The 20,802-nt window shown below is 36.7% G+C and overlaps 1 protein-coding gene across 1 annotated transcript; it reads right to left on the reverse strand.

Moving 5' to 3' along the window:
* Positions 1-90: 90 nt before the first annotated feature.
* LOC113690427 (uncharacterized) lies at positions 91-19,355 on the reverse strand. Its single transcript, XM_072050139.1, has 49 exons — positions 19,230-19,355; positions 18,963-19,137; positions 17,922-17,993; positions 17,754-17,822; positions 17,559-17,630; positions 17,381-17,452; positions 17,165-17,236; positions 16,986-17,057; positions 16,813-16,884; positions 16,645-16,716; positions 16,489-16,560; positions 15,615-15,686; positions 15,420-15,485; positions 14,740-14,802; positions 14,616-14,651; positions 14,444-14,484; positions 13,119-13,498; positions 12,711-12,906; positions 12,159-12,305; positions 11,836-11,954; positions 11,501-11,711; positions 11,156-11,393; positions 10,775-10,925; positions 10,181-10,564; positions 9,574-9,680; positions 8,454-8,746; positions 8,149-8,323; positions 7,834-7,905; positions 7,638-7,706; positions 7,459-7,530; positions 7,286-7,357; positions 7,055-7,126; positions 6,880-6,951; positions 6,683-6,754; positions 6,500-6,571; positions 6,347-6,418; positions 5,064-5,135; positions 4,645-4,710; positions 4,363-4,428; positions 4,239-4,274; positions 4,085-4,125; positions 3,299-3,675; positions 2,948-3,143; positions 2,536-2,676; positions 2,068-2,186; positions 1,745-1,955; positions 1,388-1,625; positions 1,058-1,211; positions 91-684 (listed from the first exon to the last, which is right to left on the reverse strand). Exons 1-49 carry the CDS (start codon positions 19,321-19,323, stop codon positions 277-279), a joined length of 6,363 nt encoding a protein of 2,120 aa, XP_071906240.1. The 5' UTR covers positions 19,324-19,355; the 3' UTR covers positions 91-276.
* Positions 19,356-20,802: the final 1,447 nt, after the last annotated feature.

Genomic DNA, 20,802 nt, shown 5'->3' on the forward strand with positions numbered 1-20,802 from the left:
TTTGTGGGATAAAGGAGAATTTCGATAGTTGATAGTATAAAATTCTAGCTTTCAGTAATGGATACAAACTACTACAATTTTACTAATTGATGAACTGCCAATGTAAAATCTAGAATTAAAGACAATTATATTACAAAATCTGCAACTAACTGTTCCCGCTAAACATATGCGCTACTGCAAACTCTACAGATAATTATATTTCCACAAGAACAGGAAGCAATATAAAGAATAACAAGATGTTTCGATAGTCAGAGACGACAATTTCCTCGTGTAAGTTTATAACCTGTTGTCCAGAAAATCACTCTTCGGATTGATCGGGTATAAATCAGAAGCAGATGCTGAAGACGCAGTAAATGGCGCAGATGCTGGAGATGCAGTAAGTGGCCGGTCACTTGACGTGCTCTGCAGCTGGCTCTCATTGAAGGTTGTTAGTAGGTATTTCTCATCACTGATTTCCCTCACCTTTGCACCCAAAACACTCGAGTCTGGAATCAACTTTTGATCCTTTACCCTCCCCTCCATCATGCTCACCACTGTCGACATACTAGGCCTACCAGCCGGTGAGACGCTGGTGCAAAGCAGGGCTATTTCAATTGTCAATATAATCTCACGTTCGTTGATGTCTGTCCCCAATCTGGAATCAACTAGTTCAATGAGCTTCATTTCTTCCTTCAAGAGATGAGCCTACACGAAAGAATGAACATGCTAGAAAATGAGCACGAAAGTATTGCCTTTGATTTGAAGAGGAAATTGCCGTGCCTTTGCAAGTTTATATGATAAGACGTGAGAGAGCTGTCTGAATAGCTTAATTTGTCTGATGCGTCAAAATAGCACACAAAGGCATCAAAGCATATTCATTTCAGATGTTCTTGAGGAGGAGTTTTCAGATCTAACTTTTGTTGTACACTACATAATCAAGTAAACCAACAAAAGGGACTAGAGTTTTTCAATAATGGAATTCTGAGCTACTATTGGCTAAATGCACAAGGCTGAAGAATTCTTAAACCAAGTAATTTTAAGCAACAGGCTAATCAAGAGGGAAAGAAAATGAAGTTACCCAGTCGAGAAGATTGAAGCATTCCTCCTCCTTTGGTTTGAAACCAGTGTTGCTCTTTCCGCTGACAATTTCCAGAAGAACAACTCCGAAGCTATAGACATCCGCTTTGTCAGTTAAGTAGCCTCTCATTGCATATTCAGGTGCCATATATCCACTGAAAAATAACCAATTCAACATCAGCAACTCAAATCAAGGCCATGGTCTCCCAAAAAAAACAATAAAAAAATCAAATGGTAAACAGATTCATATCTATCTGGGCCTCCAATGGAACTTCAACCATTCTAAACCTCTCCCCCCCTCCCAACAAGAGAATGTCATGCTTGCACTCACAAGGTTCCAGCAACACGCGTACTTATATGGGTGTCATCTTCTTCATGAAGTCTCGCCAGGCCAAAGTCAGATATCTTGGGATTTAACTCCTTATCAAGTAGCACATTGGTGGCTTTGATGTCTCTATGGACAATCTTCAATCTCGATTCTTCATGGAGAAAAGCCAAGCCTCTGGCTATACCAAGACAGATCTTGCGCCTTGTTGGCCAATCTAATTCCAACTGGTGCTCTTCAGGACCTGAAAATTATCAGGCATGTGAAGATTATTAAACAATCATGTTACTTGCGTTTGCATGCGTGTATTTGGTTTTCAAGGTATGATAACAAAAGCACCTACAAAAAAACATGCAACTTTACCAAACAATGCACGGGCGAGGCTGTTATTTTCCATGTACTCGTATACAACCAACAGTTGGTTTCCCTCAATGCAGCATCCATAGAGCTTTACGAGATTAGGGTGCTGTAGAGCAGAAATCATGCCTATTTCATTCAAAAATTCGCGGTTTCCTTGGTTTGATTTGGAAGAAAGCTGCTTCACTGCAATGACGGTGCCGTCAGCCAGAATTCCCTTCAATTAAGATGCGATGTCATAACAAATGTAATGTCAGATGTCCGTAATGCACTTGAGCACGAGTTTCTCTACACGAGGAATTTGGGAAGTATGCCATGGTTTGAGTTACCTTGTAGACAGAACCAAAGCCACCTTTTCCAATTATATTGGCAGAATCAAAATTGTTTGTTGCGTACTTGATTTGTCTCAGGGCGAAAGATCCTGTTTGCAGGTCTAGACCTTTAAAATCTGCCCAAAAAGCTAACATGAGTTAGAGGAAATTCTCTGCACATTTGAAATTTGGCACACAAATTTTGTTTTGACTGCCGGTCACTATAATCTTCTAGCATTCAAAAGCTCGTGGTATATCTAGTGACTGCATGGAAGTTTTTCAAAGGACCGAAATGAAGAAATTTAAAATTCAAGTAGAACTGCTGGAAAAAATTCACGGACTCACGAAGTAACTTATCTGCTAAAATAACTATTCTTCACACAAGGACCAAGATGCTAATGCCAGAAATTTTTACCAAAGGGTAACATGTTATCCAGTTTTGAGATTGCACGTCCAATATGCTGCTTGAACAAGAAATTAAGTTACCTAGCTGCAGTGTTTGACGGAGTTGCGGACCAAATTTCCACCAAAGAATGGCTAGAGCCACAGATATGATAACCAAAACTGCGAGTACAATCCCAACTATGGCGCCTACTGATAAGCCATGGTCTGAAGGTACTGGAAAATCTGAATGGGGAAAAGAAGAATGAAATGAAGAATAAGAAGTTGAAATGAGGAGGTTAAACATTTTGCCAAGTATGAGGGGAGGTGACATTTTCAAATCAGTTTGTTTGGATGAAATGATAACTTATTCTATTCTTCTCCACGATACATTAATGCATGTTGAAAGTTCAGAAACAACATTTATGAAACACTCGTTAATCAGTGAAAAGAAATAAAGATTCTCTTGCGATTTTTGAGTTTTCAATTTAGAAGCTTTAGCAATTTTGAAGCTTACCAGGATCCACAGAAATTCCAGAAATCAGAGGACCATACACTCCTTTATGGGGAATATCCGTGGTTCCTTTTCCAGCCCAGTAGAAGCGAATCTCCAAAGTACTGTCAGTTACTACAGCAGTAAAATTTAGAACTACAGGCTTATTGACTCCACCTGCTGCATTCTCAATATTGAAATCTTTCTGGATCAATTTTCCCTAGAAAAATATCAACCAATTCCCAATAAATGTGCGTACTCAAATTTGCATGAAATAACTAGATGTTGCTTATGATTTCATCATCTCTGCTTCAGTTACTTTCTCTTGAAAATTTGAAACTTCATTGCAGACAGTACCATGAAGCCAATGAATACCTGCATGTATATATCAAATACGCGCCTTCCAAGGCTGCTATATGTTCTGTCATCAGTAAACATAATTTCAGCAAAGTGAAGTTTCACTGTGTAGTTTCCATTTACCAGACAGAACCCATAATACGTCAATGAAAGAGGAGATAGTCGAGCATCCGAGTATAATTGCATTTCATTCCCCAAAATTCCAGGATCACTACTATTAATATACGAGTCCAAGTTGTGATTATCATCGGCAAAGTGACCAGTGGAACTGAATGCCCAATTTGTTCCACTCTGGTACAACTTTGATGGCCCTCCAGGTTGTGTATCATCATCGTAGTTTGTGTCACCAATTTTAACTCCTTTTCCACCACAATTTATATGTAAAGAGGACCAGTCTGGAGAAAGCAACCAAAATAACAAGAAAATCAAATAGAAAGATAGCAGAGGCATGAAAGAGCACGACGGAAGCCTAAGAGAAGCAACTATTCTTGGTTCATTGAATACACTTGTAGTTTCTCGGACAACCATTTAAGCCATAATAGTAGCTTATTTTTACTCCAAGCTCACAATGACTCAACAATCATGTAAGAGACTTTCCACAGTTTCACTTCTATGTTTACTTTTGGAGAACTAGTGACATGGAAGGTAGCAATTGATTCTCAATTAAATTTGGTAAAGTATGTTATATTAGGACCATGTCTCTTAATGCTCTAGTGGGAACTTCTAGATGATACTAAACAAAATAAATGGTTCATAAGTGCCTATCCAGATGATCCAAACGATTTGAAACGAAGATTAGCTTACCTTGCTGGCAGCGGAAACTCTGCGAGCATGAAAAGGTGCTCCTGAAAAACGATACAGTGTTAGGAACTATCAGAGCATCATATGGAGGATGTGGAACTTCAGAATTGAGTTAATCAGGATGCATATTTAGTAAATACATATTGTGAAAACTTACGACTTATTGTTCTTTGAAAAGCTTGCAAACAAGTTCCTGAAACAGATTTATTGCACTTGTCACTTAAATGCAGAATGCTTAAAAGACATTGAATACATTATTAATAAAGCAAATGTAATCTCACAAGTTTCCGGCTTGGCATCTTGTGGATCCTGAATTTGCTAGAGCAAAATTGTTGTAGGAAAGGTCTCTGGATAAAACTAAAAAAACTCAGTAATGACAACATCTAATGTTCACTAAAGAGTAATTTTATTTTATTCCAGTAAGAAGATGCAAGCAGTTCAGCATCATATAAATTTAAGTTATTCCGTCAATCTTTTTTATTTTTTGGTGCCTTTGAACTGAAATTTTGATCCCAGAAAAGGATTAATTAGCTAAAGCAATTGTCAATGTAGGATGAACTTACACATATTCTCCCGTATTGAGCATCCAACCAGGAATGGTTCCTGTGAAGTTGTTCCCTGTGAGATAACTATCAACGCCAACATTCAAGGATTAGTAAGCTAACAATAACCATTTTAAACCATCAAATGGATTTATGAGTAGTATCCTCGTCTGAGTCATATCGTCCAAGACAGCAACATAGGAGCAAAATTTAATCTACCATAAAGTTCTACTGTTGTCGATGTATAGAGTCCTCTAACATCTTCTAAACTCTTGTCACTGCCTCCCCAAAACCAAGGTACAGAAGAAAACCAAGGGACTGAACTATAAGGCAGATGACTTGATTCACTTAATAGCAGAGAACATAGGTGGTATTGAAGTCACAGAAAGGGAAAAAAAAATTTCATCTCTGTTATTAAGATTCCTAGATAAATTCCTTACATGAAAACTGTGTTTGATAAGGCATCTAAACTTCTGGGAATTGGTCCATCAATTTTGTTAAAACTAAGGTCCCTGCAAGACAAACATAAAGAGTAATGGATTAGGTATTGTTCATATGCTTTTGTCAATAGCACCATTTGTTCATCAAAGATGTTCTCAAAGTAATACAAGTGCCCAAGTCCTTGTATCCAAATACCTGTAGTTGCCTATAAATTCTGTTTCCCTACTTCTCTTTATATATGTCTAGTCCGATGTTTTGGTTAAATTACACCAGCTTACCATCAGCTTTATCTTTTCCCTCCAATTCTTTTACATGGAAAAAAACCAAGACAAAAGAGCTGGAAGCTATTGTAATTTAAAAGTATGCAATCTTACAGAAATTATTTCGTGTCATCATCGAAAGTACAAAAGGAAAGGTCAGTGCAATTTTCAAAAACCTTAGGGGAGGTTTCGCTTATCAACTCAGCAGCTTTTCTAACTAGACCCAAGCATCATTTGCATCTCTTTCACTTTGTGTTTCCTACACAGGGATCAAGGTTGTAAAACAATGAGGTGCACACTTCCTAATCTTAGACACGGACAAACTGGATAATTCAATGGGGGAGAGATCAGTTGGGTAGTACGGGAGGAAAGAATGTAAGTGAGAGGTCTCAGGTTCGAGACCTCCCACTTATGCTTAAAAAAAAAAAGGAAAACTGGATAATTCATTCATTTTTTGAAAAATTTAAGCCTTATGCTGGGTGCAGAAAACCAGTATTGAATAGAGATTTTGAGCTAACTGAATAATAGAGCCAAAGTCTTTCCAAAATGTAAGGAAATAAAATAAATAATCCACCTGATCCCTCTTGTAATGTTGATTAACATTGAGTACAGCTATTGTATCATCCTTGAATTGCTTATTGTTGCGTTCCTACATTCCTACTGCATATCTAGATATCAAATTAATAGATTATAATGCTACTCTGTACAATATGAGTCGGTATCCTTACACATATCTAAGGAAACTTCTTTTTAGACATTATCACAATGCTGTAATCTTGACTTTGTGATGCATCAAAATTTAAGGTTCCAGACCAAACACGAACAGTATGCAACTAATGGCATCTGAACGTTTAGTATTATACCCAACAAAGGGCAGTCATCAGTAGCCAGTTCTGAGGAGCGATCAACTTTGCATTAACAAAAGAGTATAAGGCTGTACATATTGTGAGGGAGAAGTCCCTGAGAAGCATGAAGAAGTTCAACTTTGAACAACAAAGAATCAAATATCTAATTCTACTCACAGGACTTTCAATTTTGTCAGTGAGCCAAGATAGTCTGGTAACTGCCCAACTATATTGCAACTCCTTAATACCCTACACAACCAATTGAGAAACAAGTCAATGCCACTTATAGTCATTTTCCTTGAGAGTGCAATGCAATGCCAGAACACTCACAGAGTCTTCATATTAGTTGCACCACGAAGGTTGGGAAAAGTTGTGTCATTTCCACTCAAATCACTGATTCTCCTGTTTGTATTTTTCAAAGAGAACGATAGATCAGAAACAGCAGCCGATTGTATTGTTTATTCATGAACTTTACTTTGTAAGAATGAAAATCAAGACATAAAGAAAACTTACAAGTCAGTTAAATTTGTTAAGGAAGCAATGCCAGGTGGGATTGGCCCTTTTAAACCGCTACCGTGGATCACTCTGCCATTATTTAGTATAGTCTTTAGTTGAGTAACAATAAGAAGAATCATTTCGGCAGAAATTAATTATAGGAAAACCAGAAGTTAAAGAAAATATTGACTGTTGCCAGTAGTTCAAGGTCTTACAGATTTTCAATACTTTTCCAGTTCTCGATAAAATTAGGTATACTCCCCGTGAAATTGCAGTCACCAATCCAGCTACAGTTTTTTGAAAGAACTTGAAGGAATCAGTTTTAAGACAGGAAAAGAATGAATAGGACATTCAGAACCCATTGGACCGAAATTCAAAAAGAGGACTCACAATATCTTCAAAGCAGTCAAGTCAGCCAATGTTCTAGGCAACTCTCCGGTCCAATTGTTCGAGGTAAGAGTTCTTGAATGAAGCGACCAAATTAGTTAACATAGAAGGCAAAAAGAAGAGAAAAAATGCTGATGAATTCTCATTCCCTAATAGTTGAGAAACACAAATGAAATCAATCAATCTGACAGCGAAAACAGAGAAATCCCAATAAGGCATACTCAAAGGGCTTACAGTTTCTGTAAGCGGGATAAGTTCCCAAGCTCCGGAGGTATAGTTCCAGACAACTGATTGAAGTCCAAGGTTCTACAGAAAATTTAGCGACAAGAAACAAATTATTCACAAGTTGATTAAAGAATTGAAACATATTCGTTAAAGAAATAAGAAGTGTCAATGGGGATCATTACAGATTTGCAAGGGTGCTGATGTTTCCAAGTTCTTTTGGTATTCTTCCTGATATGCGGTTACTATTGAGAGAACTGTGGTAAAACCACGAACTTACACATTATCGCTGAATTCTCAGATAGCCAGATATGCATCAATTCCAACAAGATATAGGGAAAAATAAAATAGGAGCAAAACTTACATGTTAACAAGCTGCATGGTGCCCCATATTGGAGGGATGCTACCAGAAAGGTAGTTCCGAGTGACATCACTGGATCAAAGTAGCAAATATATTGAAGATAAAAGAACGGTCAAGTTGGTTGATTTTTTTTCCATTTTCGACCCATTTTGTCTTTAATTTATTAGTCATTTTCTCATAGGGAAAGGTGAGCACTTACAACTCTCGGAGGTAAGGGAGTTTGACCAATTCTGGTGGCAGTTCTCCTGGAAGACTCTGTGATTTCAATACTCTGCACCTCAGATAAAAGACCCGGAAGAAAAATTATAAAAAAAAAAAAAAAAAAATTGGCAATACATGACTTGTAGAAACAGAATCATGGTTCTCTTTTTTTTTTTTGCCTTCTTCTATTTTGTGTGCGAGCTACTTCTATGTAAAGAAAAACATGGGCCAAGAAGAAGAATATTCTTCTCATGTAGACGTTCAGGTTTATGGAGTCTTAATCTCTGTACATGCTTGAATATGGAGTACTTACATACTAACGACATGACAGGTCGTGCTATTTTGAAAGAAACAATCACAAGTAACCGCATTCGCAAACTCTTTTGGAGCAGTAGCATTTCTCCAGTTTGATTCTCCACTACAGGGATCTACTCCGAAATTCCAATCCGTCTTCCCTAATGTTTTTGCTATCTCCCTCAAAACGTCCACTAGAAGAACCCAACATCCAAAAACAGAAATTGGTCATCTGGTATGATACAGCAAGTCAAAATTAGAGATCAAGAATTGAAAGCGCATGCCCTTGGCACCCAAGTTCATACTCGTACAGCAAGGATATACCTTCATCTGGTACAAGAGTGGCTCCTGAAGCAAGCTTTACCGGCCAGAAGATGAATATTATTGCAGCAGCTGAAGCAACTGAAAATCCAAGGCGACCCCGAAGAAGCATTTTTCTGAGTATTATTAAGAAGAGGTAGTTGCAGAGCAATACTAATATATTCCAAGTCAAAAACATGCCAAACAGAAGCTGAATATATATATATATGTAAAGGGCAGTATGAAGTAGTCTATAAATTAATGAGCTGAAAGGACTTGAAATTAAATGCCATATTCGACTTGGTGAATAGCGGAGGCTTTAGTTAGTTGCTTTGGTTTGACGATGTATAGCAGTACTGTTTCTGATCAAATAAATAAATGCAAGTTGAAAAATCAACAATTATTGCCTGCTTTACACCCGGGTTCACATGCACACATGCACTGATTACTCTAATGATTTCCTTCTGTCTGACAATAGAAAAGTCAGCCGCCGGTGAGATTTTGTCTCGGTTTTGACAGTAGATTGTGACGTGTGGGTAGGAGGAATAAATTTATTCAGAGCAAGAATCTTGCTAGAGAATTCCAGAGTACTTTTCATACCTATTTAAAAAAAAAAAAATTCTTTTCATACCCCTTCATTCACACAGATGATGTTATGGATTTAGACAGGGCAAATTACACTTTCTTGTAGTTTAGTGTTTTTTTTCCACATAATCTCCTCATAATTTAGATTAAAGTGTCAAAGTGATGGAAATAGTCATTCGTAATGGAACTTTTAAAAATATTGAAATTACACTTATAAATACATGACACACTAACTCCCGATATGATTTTATGTTTTATCATATAATCTCCTTATAGTTTAATGGTTTACTAAATAATCTCTTTATGATTTTCAAAATATACACATAACTTCCATTGATTAACAAATTATTTCAACTTTACGTAAGGATATTTTTGACATTTTAGGTGACTTTGTTACGAATAATCATCCCCGTTACTTTAATCCAAACTATAAACGAATTATATATAACTTTTGAAATCATAGGAAGTTATGTTAAAAAAAAAACACTAAATCACAGGGGAGGCAGAGTGTAATTTGACCATTTAGATATCAATCCTAGTCGGATGTGATTTTGGGTACCAGTTATATTTATCTGTTTCCATGATTGCATCCTTGTTCCCAACCATCTTCGCCTGGCTTTTATAACCGGCATTTGAATCTGATGTATTCAATTTCTTCATCATACGCTGTCGTGAAGAAATATTGAGGTCTTTGTAAATAGAAGTTTTAACAGAATCGATTTAGTCCACACCTTTTTTTTTTTTTTGATCTCAAAGTTTGACAATTGAGTCCTCAAAGTCTCCTTTTGAAAGCTTGGGCAAAAGTCAATGCTGCCTTTGGGCTTCTGGCTGGGTTGATGATGATGGATAAGAATTACGACGACTTTGTGCCTTCTTTCCCTCTATTCTAGATCAGCATGAACATTTTGACTCCCCAGCAGCTCTACGGGAGATGGGGACTACTTGATCAAGGGGAAAAAATTGGAGAAAATCCAGGCTGACAGAAATGAGCTCTATGATTAGAACTCTCCGTTGTTTTATGTACAGCAGCAATCCACGAAGAAAAACCTACTACACATTTCTATGGATTTACACTTAACTAGTACTAGTTCTTTTGGCAAACTACGTGGAATTTCAAGAAAGAATGGAAAGATCTGAAACATAAAAGGCACAGACAAATTTCCTTACGATCTGTTCATCAGAAAATCAGAATCGATGGTAACTGGATATAAATCTCCAGTAGATGTTGAAGATGCAGTAAACGGGACTTCCATTGATACATGCTGGGCACAGCTCTCATTTGAATATGGTACTTCTTGCTGATCGGAAATCTCCTGGCCGGGCTCAACCTTGGTGCTCGAGACTCTCAATTCTGAAAGCAGCTCTTTATTAACTACTCGTCCTTCCAGCATGCTAACCACGGTTGACATGCTAGGCCTAATGGTCGGTGAGGCATTGGTGCAAAGAAGGGCTACATGAATTGTCAGTATAACCTCTTCCTTGTTGAAGTTTGATCCGAGTCTTGGGTCCACTAGTTCCATTAGTTTCCCTTCCTCCTTCAGCAGATTAGCCTAAAGAAACAGGAAACAGGAAAATGGCATTAGTATCCTAGCTTACCAAGTGATGACAGACAATACATAATCTTGTAAGGATGACGTCGTAAGCTACTAGCACTGAATGAGATTTGGTTATTTTCATGCCTAACATAAGTCAGCATTCAAAATTAAAGCAACGATAAAACCCAGAAGATTAAACGCAAGAGAACAAGATAACGAAATTACCCAGTCAAGAAGATAGAAGCAATCCTGCTTTGGTTTAAGATTGGTGTTACTCCTTCCACTGACAATCTCCAAAAGGACAACTCCGAAGCTATAAACATCTGCTTTGTCAGTTAAGTAGCCCCTCATTGCATATTCAGGTGCCATATATCCACTGAAAAGTCATAAATATGGATTCAGGATATGCATGTATTGATAAGTCACAATACGTACTTGATAAACTATTCAAGAATGAAAGATGGTTCATAGCTAAAATGCACCATTTACCAATAAATGGACATATGTTGGCACAGACCCAAAAAGAAAAAAAAGGGATAATGAACTTCCTTTTGAAAGAGAATTATGCTACAGACTTCCACAAGGAAACATTGTGCAGGCACTCACAAGGTTCCAGCAATACGGGTACTTATGTGGGTGTTTTCTTCTTCATCGAGCTTGGCCAGACCAAAGTCAGATATTTTGGGGTTTAGATACTTATCAAGTAGCACGTTGGTGGCCTTGATATCTCTGTGGACAATCTTCAACCTTGATTCTTCATGGAGATAAGCCAAACCCCTTGCTATACCCACAGAAATCTTGTGTCTTGTTGGCCAATCTAATTCCAACTTGTGATCTTCAGGACCTGTCGGTATCCATGTGCATCCAAAGAATGAAAAATATATTATCTTGAGTGCAGATGAAATTTTTACTTGCACATGATTTTTGTAGTTGGATTACAAATTAGTTTACCAAACAATGCACGAGCAAGGCTGTTATTCTCCATGTACTCGTATATAAGTAATAATTGGTTTCCCTCAATGCAGCATCCATAGAGCTTCACAAGGTTAGGATGTTGCAGAGCTGAAATCATGCCTATTTCATTCACAAACTCACGGTTCCCCTGCTTGGATTTGGAAGAAAGCTGCTTCACAGCAATGATAGTGCCGTCTGCCAGATGACCCTTTTGTAAAGATGAAATCTCAGGTTAGAATAAAAAATATATACATATATTTTGGATGTGTCCATTATAGCATAATTTTGACAAAGTTAATATCTTGGGGAAAATAACCATGGGTATGGGTCACCTTGTAGACAGAACCAAAGCCACCCTCTCCAATTTTATTAGCTGCATCAAAATTATTTGTAGCAGCTTTAATTTGTCTTAGAGTGAATGATCCAGTATGTAGGTCTAGTCCCTTTAAATCTGCCAAAGAAACTTATCAGTGTGAGCATCTCATAGTTGATGCATAAATTCTGAGAATATCCAGAAAGATCAATATGCCTGAACTTGAAACCAGCACATAGACCAGGCTACAGTTGATCTTGTCTCCCTTATGCATAAATAAAATGTTTCATGCTCAAGAGAAAACACAAATTATTGTACTTAGAATAAAAATGATTGATTTACCATTTTCCATGGAATCCCTGCACTGCAGACAGCCTTTCCACCAAAGAATAACTAGAACCATTGTGATCGAAAACAGAACTGCAAGTACAATTCCAGCTACAGCACCAACAGGAAAGCTATCTCCATGTTCTGATGGTGGAGTAAAATCTGAATATGGAGGGATAGAGAGAGTGTGTGACTTATCCATCTCTTGTGTAAAGGTAAAAGTAAAATGTTGGCAATGTTTAATTTTTGCTCCATGTTCTTCAAAGGTTTCTGAAGGCTAGCAAATTTTTTCAGAAACAACGTAAAAGCACATCAGAATTGTTCTAGGTATTTTGTTCTGTGAAGAAGAATCACATGAAAACTAATGCTCATGCCCAAATGAAATTGCCTCTGCATAGTAATGGTTAGTGAAAAGAAAACACATCTAGTGGAAGTGCATTATTTATTACTTTCCAAAGGAGCTCTTATTGGGTGTCCATAAATAAACTATAACAAGTTAACACCAACTTTAAAAAATTTATTACTCCTTGCACGAAAAATGAAAGCTTTAGATGATTTGAAGCTTACCAGGATCCACAGAAACTGCTGAAATCAGAGGACCATAAACTCCCTTATAGGGAATACCAGTTGTCCCTTTTCCAGCCCAGAAGAGGCGGATCGCTAATGTGTTGTCAGTTACTACTGCTGTAAAATTTCTAATAACAGGTCTATTAACTCCACCAGCCTCGTCCTCAATATTGAAATCTTTCAGCACTAACTTCTCCTGAAATAATTACAGAAGTCATCAATAATTATGCAAGCAAAAATACATAATACCTAAGGTAGAAGTTACCCCAACCAATTTGCAGATTTATACTTCTAGCGAAGCTGCCAGCTTCTCATTTGTTCTTTTTTTCTCCGACTTCAGAGATTCCTGATTCTTTTGAAAATATGAAAACTTCTATACGAAACAAGTAAAATAGGGTGTATAGATACCTGAATATAAATATCAAAGATGCGCCTTCCCAGACTACTATAAGTTCTGTCATCAGTAAACATGATTTCAGCAAAATGGAGGTTTACTGTGTAGTTCCCATTGAGCATACAGAAACCATAATATGTCAGTGAAAGGGGGGAAAGTCGTGCATCCATGTATAATCCCGAGTTAGTCCCAGATATGCTTGCATTGTTTGTCCAAGTATAAGAATCTCTGGGCCGGTCATCATCCAAGAAGTTGCCAGTGCTGCTAAATGCCCAGTTACTCCTACTCTGGAAGAATTTTGAAGCACCACCTGAATCTATATCGTCGTCGTAACTTGTATTATCATCAACTTTCACTTCTCTTCCACCACAATTTATATGGAGAGAGTACCAGCCTAGTGTAAGCAATTCAGAAGCTTTTTGTCATTTGGACAAAAGAAAAAAGAAGTGAAAAACATACAACCAAAATGAATGAAAAGTATGACTCCACCCAAAAAAAAAAAAAAATTAGTACTATCATATTTTGAAACTAGTATCAAGATATATAAATGAATGCAACGATTAAGTAAAGGAACCAAGAACAAAATAGATACGGCAAGGAATATCAGGGTTACAACGCAACTTAGTATGCATGCTTATTCCATCATCTTTCTACTTTGGCCTTACTGCAGTTGCTAGCTTGACTTGTTAAATGCATTAAATCAGGCCAAGAAAAGGAAAAAGCAGTTTATGCTCAAAATGAAAATGTAATTAAGAAGTGGGGTAGGAACAATAGCCTGAGCGAATAAATACGTAATAAGATATCAGATCAGAATAATAAATCTAATTTTGCTCAAGCTGAAGCTTTAACTAAGTCAGCTAATTTTTTGGTCAAGTGTAAATGCTATTACCACTAGATCCTGAATTTATTGATACTCTTTCAAGGAGATCAAAATTCAGGAATTCTATAAACTTCAAGTTTTCCTAGAGCTAAGATGCTCAGGTCTATTCACACATCATTAACAGCCGTTGCATGCAATTAGTGTTTGTTTGACTGTCAAAATGATTGAAACATATCATTCAGGAATAAACTCAAAAATCAAGTGAATTGAGTCCAAGAATTTCACCCTTACTTTGTCTATTTCTTTAGGTCTACATGTGATAATATTTTTTCACAATGGAAAAGGTTTAACAGTTAAATTGTATCATATAATTTTGCAATTGAGGCCATTGTGCTAATTTAATTTTCATAATGGATCAAGTCTAAATTTAGTGGCCTTCTCTACAGAGTTTAATACTCTAGGTGATTCACAATTGAATAATGCTTAAAATCCAGAAGCAGTCAATCAATGATAACTTACTTCGTGGACAGCTGAAGCTCCTTAAGCATGAGACAATGCCTCTGAAAAAACAATGCAGCAATCCAGTATTGCGTCAGGTTGAGATTGGAATCGTTTATTAAGAAGAAGATCATATCAATATTGTATTGTTTATAGAAATGGAAGTGTCATTATAGTTGGACTGAAAACTTACGATGTATTGCCTTTTGAAGAGCTTGCAAACAAGTTCCTGATAAACAATTAACTTCAAATGTTAGCTAGTACACAAAATCTTGAGATTGGAAATATTGTTTTCAGAGTACTAAATGTAAGCTCACAAGTTTCCTGGTTGATAGTTGGATGCTTTAGAACTTCCAGTAAAGTTGTTGTATGAAAGGTCACTGAATAAAACTTTGAGACATGATCAGTTATAACCTCTATGACAGACTGAGTAGAAGAACTATGCATACTCATGGCAAATATATGATCAAGAAAGCAGTTAAATAATGCATCTTACACATTGTCTTCTGTTCCTTTTAAGTAAAGTTTGCATATCTGTCTTTGTCATTTAGTTTTCATTGAGTTGTGGTCTGGAAAGCAGTCTAGTTATTTTTCATCTAGTTAAAATGTCACAAAGTAAAAGCAAAGAATGACATCAGAAAACCTTAGCAGTCCTATTTTCAGTTATTAAGCTTCTTCAACATCAGAAGCCATATTAGGACACAATGTCGGACGAGAAGGAAAACAAGAGGAAATAAAGGTAGAATTTCTAAGTCAGAATGGTGATTATTGACTGAAACAGAAGTACATAATGGAAAAACACAATTTATTGATGAATGGTCAGAGAGAGGTGATAAACAACAGAAAACTCAAGCTTTTATTTTTCTTGGGTAAAAGGTGAGGTAACTAAAGTAGAAACTTATGGTACACATGCTTGTACCAGAGATGGAACTGAAACCATAATGCATTAAACAACGATGACATCTTGTACTGTGCAAATATATGAAACTGAACTCACATACTGTCACCATCTTTCAGCATCCAATCAGGCACTGCTCCACTGAGGATGTTGCCAGTCAGATAACTAGTAAAATCAGCATTCAAAAATTAGCAAATCTTGTTTGTTTCCCACATTGTACGAGCATCTTTTCGGATACACACTAGTTTCAGTAATAAGATTTATCAATATAGGATCAGTGATCAACATTCTTACATATTATCCGTTTTTGATAGACCAAAAAAGGTGCTTGGAATAGGTCCACTTAGTTTATTAAAACTGAGATCCCTGCAAGAGAGAGATAAATGAGTAGGTTGTATACGAGGTACGGAAAAATAGCCTTTTAATTTAGCGATAATAGTTCTTCTGTAAGGGGCAGCCTCAAACAGATACCAACGTTTTTCCCCACATAATTTGTGGTTGGCCAGCATTCTACATCATGAATGGTAGTTAATCAGTTAGGGCACAAGTGGGTCTATCCTTTTACTTAGAGATGCATGTATTGGTGTACGATGTCTACGGCACGACAACTCATTTGTCGCCCATCGTTAACTAGTTCTTTATGGATATAACCTTAACATCCAGGGAAAACAGTAATTTCTAATTCTACTCATTGCTATTTTCAATAGCTCTTATTTTGCCTGTTATCATCTGAGGCTTACCAATTTCGCTGGTATCACATTTCAATTAGCCCAAAAGTCGCCCCAAAAAAGATGGTTCAGACAGTAGATAACTCGCAAAATTGGCCAATTATATGGTTTAGCACCTCCCAACTATTACTTCTTAGCCAGGACAAACTCTTCCATAGATTAGGTTGAAATTCGCAATCTGTTTGCCTAGCTGTTCAAGATGAATGGTATAGGCTATAATACAGCTCTTCTCCTTTATGTATCTATAACTGATGTTCTTTTTGACATAACTTTCAACAAACAAATGCAAGTCAAGAGTTTTCTACTCTTGGGTTCAATGCAGATCAAATCTTTGCAAATGTGAAAAATTGCCTTCTAATCATGCTCATCGTGTGGCAGAAATACTATAGCAACAGCAACATATTGAACTTAACAAGAGGAAATAATCTAAATCTACTCACAAGAGTTTCAATTTTGTAAATGAGCCAAGAAACTCTGGTAGCTGCCCGGCAATATTGCAACTCCTTAATATCCTATTAAAAACAACTCCACATCAGGTCAGAGCAAAATAGTGGGTGTTCTCCCTTGAGAGTGCAACAGAATTCTGTAAGACTCACAGCGTCTTCATGTTAGTTGCCCCAATAAGTGGGGGAAAAGTTGTGTCATTTCCATTCAAATCACTGATTCTCCTGTTTGTATTAATTCAAAGATGACAAACTATTAACAGATTGTATTGTTTAAACACTAATTGAACTCCATATGAACAAGTAAAAACTTGAACTCACAGGTCAGTTAATTTTGTCAAGGAAGCAATGCCAGATGGTATTGGCCCACTTAGACCACTAGCCTGAATCACCCTGTCATCACAAGAATTTAGTCGCAGAAAAATCAACAAAACATGGTGGAAAAGAACTAGCAAGAAAAATATTGCAATACCAAAGAGGGCTGAAGATCTCACAATTTCTCAAGGTTTATCCAGTTCTGAATGAAATTTGGTATACTTCCTACAAACTGGTTCTCACCAATGCGACTGCATTTTCCAAATAAATTTCTCAGAATCAGTACACAGAATTGTGAATGGAAATATATCAGAAAATTCTAAATCCACTTATAAAATGTTCAGATAGATGAACTCACAAGTCCTTCAAAGTGGTCAAATTAGCTAGTGTTGCAGGCAACTCCCCAGTGAAATTGTTTGAGGTTAAAAGTCTTCAACGACAAGGTTAAAAATTTCAACCAAAAAAAGGGGAACATTTATCAGTTCGTGTAGTCCATTCAAGTAAAAGAAAAATAAAACAATTTGATTGTTGAACGCAAAGCAGAACAACAGTTGATCTTTTTGAAGGGTCTTACATTCTTTCTATGTGACGCAGATTCCCAAGATCTGGAGGAATATTTCCAGACAACTGATTGAATTCGAGAGTTCTATTCACAATTCATCCAGAAGTTGAAATAATCAACTTTGATCACTCGGTACAGAAAATATGCAATACATGATAAGGGATGAGAAAGATCAATAACAAGTCCTTACAAATTTGCCAATGTGCTGATATTTCCAAGTTCTTTTGGCAATGGCCCTGATATACGGTTTCCAATCAGAGAACTGCAGTAAACACATTCACCTACATTTTAGCCTTCACAAAAGGGGGGTGGGGGTGATGGAGAGGGGAACCGTTATTCACAAGGAAAAATGAAAGGATAGGAAGTGAGGGGAAGCATAACATACATGTTTACAAGTTGCATGGAACCCCATTCCAGTGGTATTGTACCATTAAGGTAGTTGCGGGTTAGATCACTACAAAATTCACATCAGTGAATACATAAAAATTTTACCTTTTGGATAGTTTTGTTTTCTTTTTAATATTTTAATTTATAGGGATATAGGTGCTGTTACATTTCTCGGAGATAAGGGAGCTTGACGAATTCTGGCGGCAATGTTCCTGGAAGATTTTGAGCTTTGAGTACTCTGCATTATGGAAAAGATTGTCATCAATTGCACTCAATCAAATAACAGAACATACAACAGAGATGTTTATACTATTTTTCTGGGAATTTGACACTTTCAATGGGAAACTTCTACAAGTATATGAAGAACTGTCCATATTACTGCTAATTAGTTGAGAAAACATTTCATTTGTTAGAAGAATTTGCGGATTCTAAATGACTATGACTGGATGCAGGGGTTTAAGGAGGAAGGAAGCTTCTCTCTCTCTCTCTCTCTCTCTCTCTTTTTCAATTGTTCAACTGAACTCGATCTCCTGAACATGGAGTTCAGGGTTTTTCATTCTTTTTGGTTCAGTCTCTAAGCGGTGGAATCAAGTACCTCACGGCATGGTTCTACCCATTGAGTTAGTTCTTGAGTTCGTAATTTTTTCCTTTTCTGGGTGTGTTTTTAGAGCTTAAATGAACTGGTTTAGAGACTTTAGCCTAGTTGCCAAAGTTGAGGCCTTGGAACTAGAGTTCTTGGATTCAAATCACCCTTCATTGGTGTTTTTTTCTAGGTGGCGGTACAAATTTTTCGACAAAAATATGATTCATCAAGCGTCAAATGTTCAGTATCGAGGTGGTGCATAACAGTCTATCATCCCACTAAACTGTCACATCACATATTTCTTCCAAATTGATTGGGCCAAGTCAACGGAGACAAAACCATCTTCACATCAGAACCAATACAAACTAATGTTCAAATCTGAACTTATTCTGTCATTGTTGAGAGCTAGTCGACCGAAAGTAACACAGGCAAATTTGTTGAGAAATTTTTCACTAATTACTGTCTGATCAAGTCTAACGAAATAAGTGCGAGTTTTCGAAGTAATAAGCAACTCAACTATTCTATTTAAACAGATAATAAGGCCAATATGTATCATTACTCCGTTTTCTTATCAGCAGAGCAGAGAATTAATGATTTGGGTATGAGAGAATGAATGAACTTTACATGCTGACAACATGGCACACTGTGTTGTTGACGAAGGAACAATTACAAGTAACCGCGTTCTCCAATCCTTTGACGGGATTAGGAGTAGCCCAGTTCTGTCGTCCACTGCATGGATCCACACTGAAATTCCAGTCCCTCTTTCCCAATGTCCCCGCAATTTGCCGCAAAGCTCTCACTACAGCAAACAAACAAAACAAAAACAGAAAATGACCCTTAGTTCTGCTTATCTTGTACTACGACAACTTACTGAATGAAGTATGTATGTACCTTCATCAGCAGGAAGAGTGGCTCCAGAAGGCAGACCTGCAAGGCAAGAGAATGCAGCTGCTAAAGCATGCAGAACTGCCCGAGCGAAGAACATGTTTATGGCAAGAGATAGCGCATGCCAAAGAAGAGATAGCGCATGATCAAGAAATAAAATGGTGATTCAAAATCTTATGTAGCTAGTCCCGATAACTACCATTTCTCTTGTTAGAATAACAATCAGTAGTACTAATTTAGTAGCTTGTCAGTGCAATTGGGACATTAAATTAAGCGTGGACTTTGTTAGCATATAGACTTCGGAAGTAGATGGGGGTTTGGAGCTAGTACTCGTAGACCTCGAAAGTGCTGCAATGCTGAATTGTTTGCCCGTACCAAATACAGTACAGCTATGACCATTCGGACTAAACTGATTTATTTCATATAATATTTGGCTCACATGATAAATATATTTTTCAATCCTTACAGAGTTAGTTCATCATCTGCTATAGTATAGTATAGGCTCCAATTCCCCTTATAGAAGTTATAGTTAATCATGATTTAAATTCAGACCTCAGATTCAATACTATCGATAATTTCTTTTCATACCTTTCCCTTCTGTGACTTTATTGAGCCCCCCTTTTTCTTCTTTTGTCTATTCTTGTCAAGTTTGCTCAGAGTTTTCTCTTGATAAACTTTGGTCAATAAGCCAGACTGGTCAAACTTCTGACCTTCACAAGCGATCGCAAAGTAAGGAGCATGCATGTTCTGTTTGGTTAACAAGTCTCGTGGAAGAAGAGCAGCGGAAGGAACCAAATATAGAGACGTTTTGGACAATAGAATTTACCACGTTTTATACAAAATCGTCAGAAGTCATGAAAATGATAGATCATACAACAACAAACCAACTCGAAACCCCTTTTCATCTTTCCGTATTTCGTCCGAATAGGTGTGAGTTGCTTATTCAAATTGGTAAATTACTCGAGAGATATAACTTAAAAGTCAAAACTCCAAAAGAGAAGTTCCTCTTATTTGGCTTATCCGTTTACTTGACCATAGAAGAGGATGGAATTTAAGAAACGGGAAAAAGATACGAATATTAAATTCCAAATTTTTAATTTTGAAAATCTCAACTTTAACTATTGAAATAAGATTCTGTTTGATGACTCAATTCAGCACTTAAATTTAATAGATTCAAATCTTAATATGTTCAAATTGTTTAATAACCAAAATTAAATATCTCAATTAATTAAATAGCACTGAATTTCCTAGTCAAAACTTGTTCCTAAAATTAAGTGATAAGCTATTGACTTATCACTGAACGTGATATGCACTCAAATGTATTAGATTTAATATTTAATAATTTAATGAATTCAGATTTCAATTTTTAAATTTTAAATTTCAATTTTATCAAACGCACCTGAGACTTCCTCAAACTGAATACAATTAAGTACAACAAACATTCAAAACAACGAGTCTATGAATCCTGGTCGATTTATTTTTTCCTTGCTTGTTTACTTTCTATACGCGTATACATATATATATATATATATATATATATATATATGCCGACACTATGAGCTAGCTTGTCAGGTTGCTG

This window comes from Coffea arabica, chromosome 5c (assembly GCF_036785885.1).
Source record: "Coffea arabica cultivar ET-39 chromosome 5c, Coffea Arabica ET-39 HiFi, whole genome shotgun sequence".
In the NCBI taxonomy this organism is placed as follows: Eukaryota; Viridiplantae; Streptophyta; class Magnoliopsida; order Gentianales; family Rubiaceae; genus Coffea; species Coffea arabica.